The following is an 18,118-nucleotide window of genomic DNA, read 5'->3' as shown; positions in this document are numbered from 1 at the left end:
AGTAAATAAATTTCATAAGGAGGTGCCAGCAATGTGTAGCATGAATGGCAAACATTTTCAGCATCAGTTGTGAACTGGGTATGTACAAATTCCTTTACTCAGTGACTCAGTGCCGGGCGAGCGCTGGTCGCATCACAGCAAATTGCTTGGCGGGAGACAGGCTTGCAACACAGGCAACCGGACAAATGACAATCCCTGTCGTAGATATAAAGCAATGTCCCTGTATTATATTGAGAACTAAACAATTGAATCGGCTGGAGCTGAAAGGCATTATGTCAAAATATGCCATTTTTATTTGTTCCTTAATTTGAGATTTAAGACTGAGATGCATTGAACGGTGGAGAAAAGAATTATGTCAGGCCTCTCCTTGTATTAGAAATCATTGTTTGTAACTTTGCATGCTGTGGAGAAAAGTATTATGTCATTGACAACTTACCTTTCAAAGCCGTACTTCTTTTCATCTTTCCTGTAGTGTGGCAGCGATCCCACTGTAATGAAAACTAGAACTATGCTTTGTTTGTTGTTCTTCTGAGGACTTTCTGGATCTCCCCTGCATCTTTCAAACTTCAGATATTTCAGTGACAAACCAGGAGTAGTAGAAGCTTCAATTTTCATAGATTCTCCTGTGAAACATACATTCCTTCTAGAAAACTTCAATGCAAAACTTCCTGCAATGCCGCAAGACAAAGCCTGCAGTGAAAAAGTGCCAATACAGACTAAAAAAATACAGCACATTTAGAAACTAGTTAAATACGTGGAACTCCCGGCACTGAGTTTTTATGACCAATTTTTAAAATGGCCAACTACAGTGTGTGCTGATAATCAAGACATTTATAAAGGGCCAGATACTCGTGCATTACCTATCAAACAGCCATGATTTTAATGTTTTATTTTTTGTTTTTGTAATATTTTTTTAGTAGTACAGTAAAACCTCCCTATAACAGACACCTTCGGGACCGAAAAAAATGTCCGTTATGAAGGGGTGTCCGCCCGCGAGAGGTTATAAAACCGGTACCATTAAACATAAGTTGGAACACAATAACCCATGTATAGTATGTGTTAACAATTCTCACAAATGTACCTTTAATTGTATACTGTATACAGTATTGTACAATATACTGCACTGTACTCACATGAGAAAGTTGTAGATGGGCTGCTGCTGCTGCGATGCACTGTATTAAAGAGACAAAAACACTTCTATGGAAACCTCTATTGAGCACACTGTACACTATTACTGTTCACCATGTTAAAATTAAAAAGAACGTAGGAGTTTTTGAAACGTCAAATCAGTAAGTATGTAGATGTAGCAATATCTAGCACAGTACAGTAAAACATTAGCACTTGAAAAAATCCTTAATGTTCATTTGTTTTGTCCATTTCGGTTTAGCAATGATGTTTTCACTATGTGCAATTAAATCCTGGGTCAAATTTACACCTTTTTCATCGTTTTGTTTACAATAAAATTCTTTCAGTCGCTTAACAATGCCGAGAGCCTCACTGTACGAGGTTATTGGCAGCACATTCATTTCCGTATTTTCTTCAAAGTCATCATTAGCATCATCTTCACTCCCGCTTTCATCAGAATCTTCATTTTTGTCCCTCTTCCCTTGGATTGACTGAAGAGTCGTTTTCGTGTCTCCACTCTCACACTTTGTTGGAATATCTGAATCTATTTCGATATAGGTGTTCACTTGTACACTGTAACCTGCTGCATTAATCAACTCTTGTGTTGTTTCCATGCTGTCAGGAAGGGTATCCGATTCTGTTTTGGGATGTCCACCACTAGCGGGAAACCCAGCTTTCAGAAAGCAGTTACAAATTGTTGAGGCCGTGACGTTTTTCCATTCATTGGTTATCCATGAAATTGCTTGGAGAACATTCAGCCCCTTTGTCAGTGTTTGAAGGGTTACTTCATTCCCGTTAAATTCTGATACTATGTGCTTCATCACTAACTGTCTGTACATAACCTTGAAGTTCTGGATCACTCCTTGGTCAAGTGGCTGAGAAACTGATGTTACATTTGGTGGGAGAAAGACGATCTTCACATTTTGCAACTTAATTGTATCCGGATGCGATGCTGCATTATCGAGGAATAATAACACTTTTCGCCCCTGGCGTATCATTTTTCTGTCCAATTGTCCTAGCCACTCTGTCATTATTTGTCTGGTCATCCATGCTTTCCTATTCGCTTTCCATTCAATGCCAAACTTCGTAACGTCCATATTTTTAAAACACCTTGGTTTTGCAGCTTTTCCTATCACAAGGGGCTCCTCCCGTTCTCCACTCATACTTGCACATAACAAGACAGTAAGACATTCTTTCGCAACTTTTCCACCAGTACAACGATTTCCTTGGAAACACAAAGTTTTGTCGGGTAAAGCACGGAAAAATAATCCAGTTTCATCGGCATTCAAAATATTTTCCGGAGCATACCCGTCTATGATTGAAGGTATTTTTCCTTGCCAGTTGTCAACAACCTCCATATTAACACTGGATGATTCTCCGCAAATCACTCTGAAGTTGATACCATGTCGCTTTCTGAATCTTTCTAGCCAGCCATTCAAGGCTTTGAAATCTCCAATACCTAATTCTGTCGCGAATTCTTTAACGCTTTTGCTTGTATCATTGGTCCTGAGACAGGGACATTCTGACTTCTTACTTTAGCGAACCACTCTAGCGTTGCCTTGTCAATGAGAGCTCCACTACCACTTTGAAACAGTTTAATGCGCTGTTCGTTGCCATTTAAATGCCATTCTTTCACTAGTTCCTCTTGCTTTTTCACAATTTCAGCTGCCTGTGTCTTTCCAATCTTAAACACTTCTGACAGTTTACGCACACCACACTTACTAACGTAAAATTGAACACATCAAAAGCCCACGAGTCAATGAAAAGTAACCTGACAGTGAAGGTACGAATTCCAGGGCTGTCGAGCATGTCAGATCACACAACTTCCGGAAGTGATAGCGTAGCATAGTGTTTCCTTCCAAGAATGTGTACAGCCAGGATCAAAAGTTACGGTGTCTGTGATTCTTGGAAGTACCGGCTGTGCAAAAAGTAAGCGAATACATACTGTAAAGGACACAAATACAGAAGTTTATGAAAAAGAAAGTGTCCGTTAGGAGGGGTTTAATTGGAGTTTCTCGTGGCTATGGTGTGTCCGTGTCCGTAATAAAGGGTGTCCGTATAAGAGGGGTAAATTACTCATACACAACATGGCATTCAATTACGGACGGACCTAGAAAATCGTCCGCCAATGAGGGGTGTCCGCCGATGAGAGGTGTCCGTTAAGACTGGTTTTACTGTACTACTTTTATTTAGTAAAGCATTACTAATTTTTATTGTTAAGAAATGATGTGAAGTAATGATGGTAGGTACAATATGTGGACATGAAAAAATTTGCACCCTTCAGAAACATTCCTATTTGGCTAGTGAGAAATTTCAGTTCCGAAATTGTTTTGAATCCATAAACTAAATAAATTTACCTTAAAATCAGTAAATTTGTCTAATTTTTGTATATTTTCCTAACGAAAATTGAAGTTCAGAGCTGGAAGGAATTATGTCATTTTTATGAAATATCTATTTAATTATGATATGATACACAACTGCATACTGTCAGCTATATAGCAACTGGTAACAGTGTATAACACTCCATACGTGTCTTACACACACTGGCCATCATTTTGAAACTATAACTTTTTTCACCCTCTCCTGAAAAGTTGTAAAAAGTGACATAATGCCTTTTAGCTCCGACCGATTCAATTGTATTATGGTTGTGTTTTTTTTGTACCTTAAGTTATGCTATCAAATATAAATAAAACAATTACATGTAATGTGCAAAGAGAAATAAGACATTTAAAATGTAAAATCTAATGTCTTGTTACTGTAGAGCACATTATTATTAATGGGATCTTTGAGCTTGTTTTGATGCACGTAGCATTTAGAAATCACGTTCAAATGTTGATAAGTACACCCTGTAATCAGGGCTTGAATTGAGCTTTCTCCAGTATTTGTTTGAAATATAAGAAAGCTCTCTTTACTAGTTCAGTATTAGTAAATGGTACTAAAATTTGAAGTGCTTTTTTTACTTGGAGGTCCATATTTCTCACTGATGCTTGTCCAGAAATTCTCAAGAGTTTTATTTTTAAAATCCGCTTAATGAAGAATCTGTTATTTCAGTTAAGTCTTTCCTTCTCATAAATAGACAGGTTGGTAGGCTTGAAATTGTCTTTGTTAAATGAGTCTGCAATCCAGTTGTCTCTGCCTTCATGTTTAGGGAAATATTGTCTAAAAGAAATGAGCCCTGTCAAGTTTAATACTATGTTATTTCTAACACCTTGAGATAGGTCCAGGCTATTGTCATTTAAGAAGCCTTGCAGTGTTTCAGAAACTGCAGCTTGATTGTTTTCAATGCAGGTTTTCCAAAAGTCAGTATTTTAACTTCAACTCAGTTTTGTTTGAAACTTTTAAGTACTGTTATTGGGCTGTTCTGCAACTCTAAGTTGAGTTTATTTATGTGTAGCCAGCCCTATTATGAAAATTTGAAGCCAGATAAAAAGGGCATTATGTATTGTAGTTCATGTCCAAGTTAAAATAATTGTTTACCGGGCAAGTTGGCCGTGCGGTTAGGGGCGCGCAGCTGTGGGCTGGCATCCAGGAGATAGCGGGTTCGAACCCCACTGTCGTCAGCCCTGAAGATGGTTTTCCGTGGTTTCCTATTTTCACACCAGGCAAATGATGGGGCTGTACCTTAATTAAGGCCATGGCTGCTTCCTTCCGTTCCTAAGCCTTTCCTATCCCATTGTCACCATAAGACCTATCTGTGTCAGTGTGACATAAAGCAAATAGCAAAAAAAAAAACCGTTTGAGGTTTTTTCCTTCAGAAAACCACCATTCTTCAGTATGCTGAAACAATGAGGAGTGAATACCACCCATTTCCCCACAAAGTACTTAAGCAGTTTGCAGTTTGTTGCAATGGCTTTGACAAAATTTACAACTTTTGTTGCTTCATTAAGAACATCATTCATTTTTGTCAGCATTTTTATTTTTGGATGCAAAGCTTTGCCTGTGGGTACAGCAATGGCTCCATGCTCCATGCTACATGGCGAGTCACTTCTCGTATACGTCAGTGAAGGCCTATGTAGCAGCCAGGCATTCACTTTCCAAAATCAATGCAAATGCCACTACAATTAGCCAAACTAATTTCCTTTTCAGAGAAGAAGTTAAAAATCGCAATGAACACATCTTCCCCTGTAGTTTGCTCAGTTCATGCTGCACACAGTAAAGGATTTTCTTCAAGATTGTTATTGTCATTAAAATACCGTGCAGTATCAAGTAAGATTGATAGGCCAGGAATGTCTCTGCTTTCATTACTTGAATAGGAATAAACCTACTGTTTTTTCATTTTTGTATTACCATTTTTTCAATGTTGGTTGATGTAATTGTATTATTTGAAAATGGGATTGTGTTAATTTTGCGAACATAGTCCTGTCCGAACATACACTCTACAACATCTTTTTTTATACCTGGAGTATCAAACCCACAGCAGTTGTGTGGTTTTTACCTTGCATAGCAGTGTGATAGCCAATTCTGTAAGAGGTTTCAGCAACATTTTCATTGGTTTTTTGACTCACTTGTAGAAACTAAACTCTTTTTTGTTTTGTTTTTTGTACATAGCATGTTTAGTGTTTAAATGACTCTTAAGTATAAATTTAGGCTACCAGTACTTAAAACATCCCCACATGCAACATATAATGGATTTGGACTTTCCTCCTCCCTAGTAAATGAAAATCTGTAGTTTAAATACTCATCTGAATATTTTCTGTTCTTCTCATCAGCTCCATTACTTGAAATGAGAGTTTTACTACTATCACTGATATGCATAACAACCATGCCCTATGATATGCCCTGGGAAACAGGTTTACAGGGTAAGTGACCACTACACACTGCAGGATGATAATTCTTCAGAGTTCTGGGTTTTTAAACAGAATGCTCTCAGTAATAATGTGCGGGAAAATCTTATAATAATACCTTCTGTAAAATAAAAGCATAACCCCCGTGTGTGTGTCTCTCTCTCTCTCATATGTATGTGTACAACATCAAATTGAAATATGAACTACTGTTATGATGAGGTTTCCTTTGTATATGTTTTCAGCCAGTTCTAGAATTTCCCCTTTCTCATAATGTCTGTGGGTAGTTTGAAAAAGGTCTGGGGAAAGAGAACGGTGTAATTAAAAGAACAAAGGTAAAGTGTTTTACAGCTGGCAGACGAAACAGAAGTCACTGTGACTTGCACAATGAAAAATAGTTGGTGGTTGGTTAGAGCAGGGTTAAATTCAACTAAGAAGGGTGAAAAGGAAGGGTTGTGTCCCCATGGCTTACAGTAAGTAGATTGTAGGATACTGGCGGTGTGAGAGACGAATACGTAGTGTCCTCCATTACTGTTTATTTTTAATGTACCCCTGAGTTGTCCATTGCAAATGCCTAAGGGGTACATATACCCCAGCTTGAAAACTGCTAGCCTTGAGTCATGCCTCAGTTAGGGAATGGAAAGCTGCTGTGTTTTAGGATTTGATATTTGAGTTGTATCAAGCATTTTCTGGGATGAACTAGAAAGTCAGCTTTGCTTCAGACTACATCAACCCACGTCACAAACTGTGCTTGTGGCAGCGCTGCTGGAAAAATGGTCTTCCATTCCATCAGGGATATTCTGACTCCTGGTAGAGTGTCTCCCCCATGGACTTCAAGTTGAAATACAGGCCAAGTGTGGCCCACCCCATATTAATGTCCACTACTGGTCAGTATAGCCTAGGAACACTTAGAGGACAGCTTCGAGTTTGTGTCTGGGTACTTTTGATTAGATAGTGTATGTGCAATAGAATTCTCCCATCAAACTTTATAGTTTAAAATAATAAGAGACATCTTGAGATATGAAAGTTCTTGTCATTGTAATTAACTTGTGATAGGGTGTCTAATATGCGACTTCATAGTACTCTTTATCTTCTCTTGCTGTAGCATGTGTACCATTTGAATTTAAACTGTTATTTACTGCTAAATCCATAATTATGTTACTTATCACCATTCAGGGGTGAAAAATACATTATAATGTATATTCTTTACTTTCAGCCATTTGTAATTGCCTCTACTGACTCTCAAGGCAATTGCTATGTTACCATGCAAGAAAATTATATTTTAAAGGCAAATTCTGACTCTAGAAATGTTCAAGTGCCTAGAGTCACTAAACTGCCCAACACTAACCATCGCATAGGTAAGTTCTTCTGTGTACTTGACTATGTGATCATCAAAGATATTTCAATATAATTATTGCAGTTCACAAAGATATCTGTGCATCTTCAACCTATTTAGAATCATCTGAAGGTCAGAAGAATGTACAGTACTTGAAATATATCCTTCATTTATTTAGACCAAGCAAGTTGGCTGCGCAGTTTGGGTTATGTTGCTGTGAGCTTGCATTCAGGAGGTGGCGGGTTTGAATTCCAATATCAGCAGCCCTGTGTGTGGTTTCTCATTTTTCACACCTGGAAAATTCTGGGGGCTGTAATGAGCCCATATTCTGTCGCGCTCATTGTTATGTCCATATCTATTAATTATAGTAATTTTCTCAAAGACTCAAAATATAAGTTGTGTGAATACGTAAGTTGAGAGCAAGGAGTGGCAAGGACAGTTGCACAAGGTGAAGACAGTCAGAAAGGCTCCTGACAATTAATCTCATAAACCCATAAACCAAACATAACACTTGTCTTAGAAATACAAAGAGGCAAGGAAGCGAAGTGTATGCACGCCAAAACAAAGCCCCTCAGTAACAACACCCAGACCGATTGGCCATTCTGGCTAAAAAGTGTGCAGAAATATATCGCGGAAGTTTGTAAAGAACTGCAGAAGACCGTTGTAAGATCAAAATAAACCAGGGGCAATAGTCAAGATTTCTAAAACATCCTTTAGATTGAAGGGACGAAAGATGAGAACAAAGGGGTCAGATTGTTGCCAGACACTCGGCCAACAAAAGCACGGGGAGAATCGAACTTGGTGGCTAAGCAAACCAACTCCACAAAGTGAATGCCGATGAGAAAATACATGGTAATGAAGATTGAAATTTGATTGGAAGAGATTCAGGAAGTTAGCTAGGAAAATCAGTCCTGGGAGGAACTGAGAAAAAGTGATAATGTTTGCAGCCAGCAGTGCAGAGCATCATTTTCTCTTCTTTCTACAATCATTGTACATTTAGTACATGTGCAGTATTTTCACTTGTTATGCATAACTTGGTGTCATTACTTGTTACATTTACTAGTAATTTGGTGGTTCAGTCAATCATTCTATTCAACTTTCATCAGAGATTTTGAAATGACATGACTATCATCACAGAGTTAAACTTGAGAGAATAGGACATGTGCATATTTAGAACTGAGTAGAATAACAAAGTCAAGGAGGTGAGAGAAGATTTATTTGAACAAATGGCTCGCGCCAAATTAGTGTCTCTTTTCACAACTGAGTCGTGCGATCTTGATGATCACACAGCAATAGCAGAGTGTTAGAGCTAAGGTGCCTAAGGGAAGGAGATGGACAGGTCAATTACTGCAAGTACAGACAGTACAGTAACATAATGGTACACGAGCACGACCGAATCTGAAGTGCCGAGTTTGATACCTGATACAACAGAATGAATGACGGATTGCAGGAATGTCCTGTCGGTTTATCGTGATGAAGAGAAAGTTCTTAACCCCAGAACTGAGTGTTTGCCAAGACAGACTGAAATTAGAAGCTAGATAGACACTAGTGAAATGTACTATCTAATAGTATCGTAGCCATAAACTCCGTAGCTAAGTCAAATAGTTCAAGCGGTAACGACAGTTGTATGTAAGTGTTACCAAGCTGCTAGTAAATCAGCAACGAATGGGAGAATGGGAGAATCATCATACTTGGTTGCAGAACCAGCAGGAGAATGCAACGATGGACCATGACTTTGGGACCAGATCCCTGGAGGAGAACATGTTTTCTTTACATCCCAAGATCGTGAAAATGTTCAAGTAAAAGCCTGGGGTGATCCAACCTGATGCAAAGTGTAACCTGAGATGAGTAGCTTTTCAAATTCTTAAGAATGTAGTACTTTATATAATTAATTTTTTTTTTTTTGCTATGGGCTTTACATCGCAGCGACACAGATAGGTCTTATGGCGACGATTTATAATTAATCAGAGGGGTTTCTGTAAATAGTAGTCATCAATTTTTAGTTCCTTTTATTCAATTTTATCAAGGATGAGGTAGTTGCCAGATCTATTTTGTCAGACACAATATTGTAATGTGGTTTGCAAATCATATCCATTTCATCCCATTTCATGTGTTATTTGAGGGAAGATTAACGTAACAAGCATGTTATTTGAATTAATAGTATATAAGGGGGTATTAATGTTCATAATAATGTGCCATTTTAAAAGCAAAGTTACCTGTAAATGAGCAGACCAGCCTCTAAGATGATGTCGGACCTAGTGAGATTGAGTAACGTTCATGCACATTGTTGCGAGCATAAGCATAAAAGTGAGAGTAAATCTCTGTGGGTGCTGTTGATTGGATTTGTTATAATTTTTCTAGATTGTTGTGTGTTTCGATATTTATCGTTGAGGAATTTTGTCTATTCAATTTGAAGAGGTGTCATTGTGAATGTAAATTAACTGATGGTATTCGTCATCACACATGCTGTTATTTATAGTTTGTGTCATCAAGCAAAGACAAGAATGTAAATCTCATATTTGGTTAGAAAATGCTTAAAAGCAGTGTGTAGTCATTGAATAATAAATTAGTGCAGAGAGGGATCATCGAACCAAGTCAGACAGTTAGGATAGAAGAGATCTTTGAATAGAACCTTCGTTAACTTGCTGTGAGAGAGCTGATAGATCATTAATTCATAGAGGAATATGGAATAATGAATATAGTTAAGCAGATAGGAATTTGATAGAGAGTCATTAGTGCCATGAGTATGTGATTGACAGGCCTATGGGACAGTGATAATGATGATTCAATATTGTGTTCTTCAGATTTTAGATGTGACCAGGGTTGCTAACGTCCTAGATATACGCATTTTATGAATTGTCGGAATTGTGTTAACGAATTAGAGGAGCCTCTGATCTCCCAAGTGTAATTGCCGTCTAGACTAGGGTCTCTTCTTTGTCTTCTTTTTCTTATTTTCCTACTGCTTTTTCCCACACCCGTGGGGTCGCGGGTGCGAACTGCGTCGCACATGTGGATTTGGGCCTGTTTTACGGCCGGATACCCTTCCTGACGCCAACCCTATATGAAGGGATGCAATCACTATTGCGTGTTTCTGTGGTGGTTGGTAGTGTGGTATGTTGTCTTAATATGAAGAGGAGAGTGTTAAGACAGACATAAACACCCAAGCCCAAAGTATTAATCAGAAGCGATTAAAATCCCCGGCTCGACCGGGAATCGAACCTGGGGCCCTCTGAACCGAAGGCCAGTACCCTGACCATTCAGCCAATGAGGGGCCGGACAGACTAGGGAATTGTCTAACGAGGTAAATAAAGCCCCAAGGAGTGTTAAAGTATTTATTTACTGCGTACTACAGGATTTCTAATCCCAATTACAGTGGCAAATGTTTACACGTGTTTTTTTAATGTTTCAATCAGTCTAATATCATAATATCTAAACTATTCGAATATTATATTTACGTTGGAAAATAAATAATATTACACGTCTAATCCTTACAAGAAACAAGTAGATAGAACATAATTTCGTATCTAAACTAGTCTAATAACTTAGTACCTAAACTATTCTAATATTATATTTACAATGAGAAAGGAACAGTATTTCACATCTAATCTAATTTAATCTTTACATGAAAGAGGAAAAAAACTTTAAAAATTAAAAAATTGTAATTTCACATCTAAACTATTATTTTTTTCTAGTTCTAACACTTATAATTACATTTATGGGATAGGACTTAGTGTAGAATGTTTATAATACATTTTTTGGTTCAAATCAGCATTACAGAGTTTTCACGGAGATGGTGAATTGTTGTAAAAACAGGTCTAGAGGTACACAGAAGTCTAAAGAATTATTTTTCTGAACTGCACTGTTGTAGACATTGCATAGCCTGTAGAGTGAGGAATTTTTGTGAGCGGTTGTTCTGACTTTTTAATTATGAAAAGTTACATTTGTCCTCACATTAAAGCGGGACACGTGGAAGCTCAAGAGGCATAAAAAGTCAGGATTTTCAATAATAGAGTTTACAGTTTTGTACAGAAACTTCATGTCATCCTTTTGTCTCCTCAGTTTCAAGCTTTCTATTTCAAAATGTAGGAGAAGTTTGTTGCATGCTATGTGTGGATAATTACCGTCTTTTTTGAAATGTAAGTATTTTAAATATCTCTTTTAGATTTTTTGATCTGTGCAATATATATTTTGTTTGCTGGATTCCATATAATGCTTGCGTATTCTACTTTGGGCCTGACGAGAGAGCTGTAGAGGTGTATACAGGTTTTTAGGAGTTTAAAGGGTTTGACATTCCTCATCACAAATCCTAAAGTCCTGTATGACTCAGCAACTACCTTCTGTATATGTGGAGTGAAGGCGAGTTCTCGGTCTAATAATATCCCGAGGTCCTTAACCTCATTTACTGGTTTCAGGTCATCGTAATGTAGTTTATAGTTAAAGGAAATACACGATTTATTTCAAGTGAACCACATGGATACACATTTCTCTACATTAAGATATAGTTGATTTTCAGTCGTCCATTGTAGTAAATTACTTAAGTCAGCCTGGAGAAGTTCGCAGTCGTTAATGGTGACAATCGATTTGAATACCTTAAAGTCATCGGCATACAAGAGAGAGTGCGAGAATTTTATTAGTTCAGGTAAGTCATTGATTAGCACCAGGAACATCCACGGCTCTAGATTAGAACCGTGGACTATTCCTGAATTTACAGGGTATTCTCTGGATGAGTTTCTTTGATATATTACATACTGCTTTCTATCTCTTAGGTAGGAGGGGAAAAGACATAGTAGTGGGTAAGATAATCCAAGCATATTTAATTTTTTTAGGAGAATGTCATGGTCAATTTTGTCAAAGGCCTTTTCGAAGTCAGTAAATTTTGCATCTATCTGGCCTCCTCTATCAAGTTGTGGGGATATTGATTGTGTAAAATTTATAAGATTTGTTACTGTAGATCGTCCTGAAATAAATCCATTTTGCCGTTCTGATATTAAAGGTCGTGTATAGACCGTGAGTCTACGACATAATATAAATTCGAAAACCTTGGCTATAGCTGAAATAATTGGTATTGGTCGGGAGTTTTTTATAACATTGGATTACCCGATTTAAACACAGGACATACTTGGGACAGTTTCCATACTGTGGGAAATACAGATGTTTTGAGAATTAAGTTATAAATGAAGAGGAGAGGATATTTCAGTACATCTTTGCAACCTTTTATAACATACGGCGGTATCTGATCTGGTCCCGCGAAAGATTTTGGCTTGAGCTTTTTTAACACTAGTTCAATATCCTCTACAGTAATGCTGTCAATGTGGATATTGCCAGTGGTTCCTGATGGAACGTTTGGAATGTTATACTGAGCTCTATCTTGGGAATATACAGACTGAAAGTACGTTGCAAACCCCTCCTTAATGTTCCTACCATTCTCTAATACTTTAGAGTCGTATTCATAGGTATTGCGATTATTGTTGTTTTTTCTCTTATTCTTTACCCATGTCCAAAAGTTTTTGGTGTTATCAGTGATATCCTGCTCTACAGTTTTTACATAATCGTTATATGAGGATTTAATTGCAGACTTAATTTCGGACCTTAACGTTTTAAATTACCTACTTTAATATTCTGAAAGGTGCTTCCGTTTTCAGTAGTATTCTTTCTCTTTCAGTTTTTGTTTTTTGCTCTCTGTGAGCCAAATTGGGTATGTCCTGACCTTCCACGAGCCGCTTTTAGGAATAGTCTCATTTAACACTGCGTAAATTTTAGAATAAAGACAGGCTACTGCTTTGTCTACATCAGTGTATTCGTAAAGGTCTTCCCAAGTAATATCTCTTAGTCTTGTGAACAAGTGTTCAAATTTAGCTTTTTTGAAATTATAAGTATTTTGAGCTTTCCTTTTCCAGTTTCCACGGTTTGGAGTGATATGTACTATTTCTAGGGCGGGGTGGTGGGAGTCCTCAGGTAGCAGCGGATCAGTGTTCTTTCTACAGGTGACATTCGTTATTGTTTGACTGGCGAATACTAAAACCAAAGTTTTACCGTTACTATTGGGAACGGAATTATAGGAATTCAAGTCGTCGTAAGCTGAGGAAGTTTTTTAGTTCTTGGGTTTGTCTTGTTAAATTTAAGTCACTGTTTTCATTAATTACTGTTGGCATGTTAAAGTCTCCAGTAATGATTACATTACTATCTATAATTTCATAGTGAGATTCCATCCACCTGAATACCTCACAATGAACCTCTAGTTTTGCGCTTGGAGGTACGTACACGTTAATTAGATACCAGACCTTTCCCCGAATATTTACCTTCAGAAATAACCCCTCGAAGTGTTCCGTAGTTTGCTCGACCTTGTGGACAGCTAATCCGCTTCTAACTGCTATGACTACCCCACCTCCCCACCCCGTTGAGCCCCTTACTCTGTCAGCACGGTATACTTTGTACTTATTACAACAGACCTCGCTATCATAGACACTAGCATCTAGCCACGATTCAGTGAGCATTACATTTAAGTCATCTAGTTTAGTCTTGAGACCATGTACATTCTGGTAATAAATGGAAAGCCTACTCTTCTCCATTACAATTACAATTTAGATAGGTCATCCTGGTTATTGATAACTATGACTCCAGACCCTTGGGTCTTGCGTATTTTAATTATACCATTCCTTACCTAAATGTAAGCGTAATTCTTCTCCCTCTGGACTGCACGTGCCTGGGCCAGCAACTTCTTCTTCTGAGAGGACAGACTCTTGTTTACATATATGATGTCGCCAGGAAATCCTATTTGTCTGTTGGAGAGATTTCACTTCACTCGCCTCTGCTCCATGAAGTGGTCCTTGTCCGTTCTTCTTACAAATTTCACTATGATCCCGCAGTGTTTTTGGTTTGGTGCCTTAAGGAGTCGATGGCAAGCATCCACCATTTCTTCTTTAAGTTCTATGTCCAACGCACGCCCAACTTTCTTTAGCGCGTCTAGAACATATTCATTCGGTATATCCGGAATCCCATGTATTTCGATGGTATTCCTTCTCGTATACTGTTCAGCTTCCCCCACACGGATTTCTAAGGATTTTATTTTATCCTTCAGAAGATGATTTTCCTGAGTGAGGTTTTCTGTATCTTGAAAATACTGTTCCATATCTTTTTGTTGTTTGGAGATCAGAAGTACATTATCATCTAGATAGTGAGTGAGAGAGTGGGCTATGCCAGAGTTGGGTGGAACTGAGATATTTAGAGTTTTGTGTTTGCTCTAATAATGGGAAAATCATTCCTATTAACATATAATTTATTGTTTACCATTTCAAGGCATACATTTCAAACTCCTTAGGAAAATTATTTACAGGGTGTAATTCCATCATTTAACCGGCCCCTTAGGCCCTTTCCACCTGCAAACAACCAAACGAAATAACCTTGCATTACTACCTATAGGTTCGCTAACAGTACCTACCCAAGAATTGCCTTCATTACCTGGTTGCTATAAAACATTTAGTCCTTTATAACAGTCCGGCTCCATGGCTAAATGGTTAGCGTGCTGGCCTTTGGCTACAGGGTCCCGGGTTCGATTCTCGGTGGGGTCGGCAATTTTAACCATCATCGGTTAAATTCGCTGCCACGAGGGCTGGGTGTATGTGTTGTCTTCATCATTTCATCTTCATCACGACGTGCAGGTCGCCCATGGGGGTCAAATCAAAAGACCTGCACCTGGTGAGCCGAACATGTCCTCGGACACTCCCGACATTAAAAGCCATACGCCATTTCATTTCATCAAGCAGTAGTCACAGTTTCCTTCGAGGCATTCAGATCGAAATGCAGAGAGAAGATTGTATGCTGCAGTTGCCCTTACTTGATGTAGCCGTATCCCTAGAGGTATGATATCTTCTTCTTTAGCTTGCCATTCGTAGCACACTTTGCATGTATCTGTGTGAGGCATTTTGAAGCCGATATTAAATTTCGTATTAAATATAGTCCTATATGTGCCACAACTAACATTCTTCATGCCAGGGAATTTTTTCTTAATATGGTACATTACTGATTTCTCATCTTCATGCTTCTAATTACCGTGCTTACCTCTGAGATCCACATGAGGTGATACTATCGAGCTGGTACATGATGATGATCCTTCGCGTTCAGATTCGCCTCCTTCAGACACATTAACGTGTACTCTAATCTGAAGTTTCTACACACTTTAGCCCTTTTGCACTTATCGTCATTTCTAAGTCGTTTTTAGGTTTTTCACAGCAACTCAGTATTACTTCTCCTTCACCGTCCGCCATTTTGTACACAACTAACACGTGTTTGAGAATAAGGGCAGCGATTGGCCAGCTCGCATAGCCGACAGACAGCGCACACATTGAATGCTTCTAGCTGCTTGGCATAGCTCACTCTCTCTCAGCATAAACTTGAGATGAGTAATTCACAGAAAATATGTTCTTTAAAAAAGAAAGGAAGGAGCCTGCGGAAGTCTTTGATATTTTGCACACTGAAAGATGAATGTAAGCCCTACACAAGGGTACCAATAACTCAATTTTGACAAAATCTCAGCATAGCCCACTCTCTCACTCACTGCCTCAATTAGATAAGAGAAAGAAAGTTTGAGAGAGTAACTGTAAAGAGGTTGTATAAATATTAAGTTTTTGGTGCTGTTTAAGGAAATGTGCAATGAGTGAGTGGATTGTAGAGTATGAGACGTAAATATCAATCAATCACTACTGATCTGCATTTAGGGCAGTTGCCCAAGTGGCAGATTCCCTGTCTGTTGTTTTCCTAGCCTTATCTTAAATGATTGAAAAAAAAAAAATGGAAATTTATTGAACATCTCCCTTTTTAAGTTATTCCAGTCCCTAACTCTCCTTCCTATAAACATATATTTGCCCCAATTTGTCCCCTTGAATTCCAACTTTATCTTCATATTGTGATCTTTCCTACTTTTAAAGACACCATCCAAACTTATTCGTCTACCGATGTCCTCCCATGCCATCTCTCCACTGACAGCTTGGAATATACCACTTACAGAGAGTTACAATAATTAAAAATCTTCCACTTTTTTGATACTTTTTATTTGCCTTTTAGCAAATTTTTATTTGTAAACAGTACATGTTTCGTTCTCACTTGGGAACATCTTCAAGAATATGTACTGTTTACAAATAAAAATTTGCTAAAAGGCAAATAAAAGGTATCAAAAAAGCAGAAGATTTTTAATTATTGTAACTCTCTGTGATTAGATTTTGATACGGAAAATGAAGCTGATTACTTGCAATATACCACTTAGTCGAGCAGCTCGTCTCCTTTCTCCCAAGTCTTCCCAGCCCAAACTTTGCGACATTTTTCAAACGCTACTCTTTTGTCGGAAATCGCCCAGAACAAATCAAGCTGCTTTTCTTTGGATTTTTTCCAGTTCCTGAATCAAGTAATCCTGGTAAGGGTCCCATACACTAGAAACATACTCTAGTTGGGATCTCACCAGAGACAAATATGCTCTCTCCTTTACATCCTTACTACAACCCCTAAATACTCTCATAACCATGTGCAGAGATTTGTACCCTTTATTTACAATCATATTTATGTGATTACCCCCAGTGAAGATCTTTCCTTATATTAATACCTAGGTATTTACAATGATCCCCAAAGGGAACTTTCACCCCATCAACGCAGTAATTAAAACTGAGAGGACTTTTCCTATTTGTGAAACTCACAACCTGACTTTTATCCCTGTTTATCATCATACCATTGCCTGCTGTCCATCTCACATCATTATCCAGGTCATTTTGCAGTTGCTCACAATCTTGTAACTTATTTATTACTCTGTACAGAATAACATTATCTGCGAAAAGCCTTATCTCTGATTTCACTTCTTTACACATATCATTGTTATATATAAGAAAACATAAAGGTCCAATAATACTGCCTTGAGGAATTCCTCTCTTAATTTTTACAGGGACAGATAAAGCAGATAAAGCTTCACCTACTCTAATTCTCTGAGTTCTATTTTCTAGAAACAGAGCCACCCATTCAGTCACTCTTTTGTCAAGTCCAATAGTACTCATTTTTGCCAGTAGTCTCCCATGATCTACCCTATCAAATGCCTTAAACAGGTCAATCGCGATACAGTCCAATTGACCTCCTTAATCCAGGATGTCTGCTATACCTTGCTGGAATCCTACAAGTTGGGCTTCAGTGGAATAACCTTTCCTAAAGCCAAACTGCCTTCTATCAAACCAGTTATTAATTTTGCAAACATGTCTTATATAATCAGAAAGAATGCTGTCCGAAAGCATGTAAAACTGACTGGCCTGTAATTTTCAGCTTTATGTCTATCACCCTTTCCTTTATATACAGGGGCTACTATAGCAACTGTCCATTCATTTGGTCAAGTTCCTTCATGCAAACAATAATCTAACAAGTACTTCCGATATGGTACTGTATCCCAACCCATTGTATATCCCCCGAAACCTTATCAATTCTAGCTGCTTTTCTAGTTTTCAACTTTTGCACCTTACTGTAAATGTCATTGCTGTCAGAGGTAAATTTTAATACTTCTTTAGTATTAGTTACTTCCTTTATCTGGACATTATCGTTGTAACCAACAATCTTTACATACTGCTGACTGAATACTTCCGCCTTTTGAGGATCCTCACATACACACTCTTTATTCATTAATTATTCCTGGAATGTCCTTCTTGGAACCTGTTTCTGCCTTAAAGTACCTATACATCCTCTTCCATTTTTCACTAAAATTAATGTGGCCACCAATTATGCTTGCCATCATGTTATCCTTTGCTGACTTCTTTGCTAGATTCAATTTCATAGTAAGTTCCTTCAATTTCTCCTTAGTTCCACAGCCATTTATAACTGTATTTCTTTCCAACCTGCACCTCCTTCTTAGTCT

General features: G+C 38.0%; 1 protein-coding gene across 4 annotated transcripts in view; it reads left to right on the top strand.

The window, feature by feature from the left end:
- LOC136864415 (uncharacterized) overlaps positions 1–18,118 on the top strand; it is a 312,192-nt gene that overhangs the window by 137,842 nt on the left and 156,232 nt on the right. For all 4 annotated transcript variants that reach the window (XM_067141385.2, XM_067141383.2, XM_067141384.2 and 1 more), the window contains one exon: positions 7,123–7,264. In XM_067141385.2, coding sequence (XP_066997486.1) covers positions 7,123–7,264 — 142 coding nt within the window. The remainder of the gene's footprint in view (positions 1–7,122; positions 7,265–18,118) is intronic.

The sequence above is a fragment of the Anabrus simplex genome, chromosome 2 (genome assembly GCF_040414725.1).
Source record: "Anabrus simplex isolate iqAnaSimp1 chromosome 2, ASM4041472v1, whole genome shotgun sequence".
Classification (NCBI taxonomy): Eukaryota; Metazoa; Arthropoda; class Insecta; order Orthoptera; family Tettigoniidae; genus Anabrus; species Anabrus simplex.
This window is presented reverse-complemented; position numbering and strand designations above follow the sequence as displayed.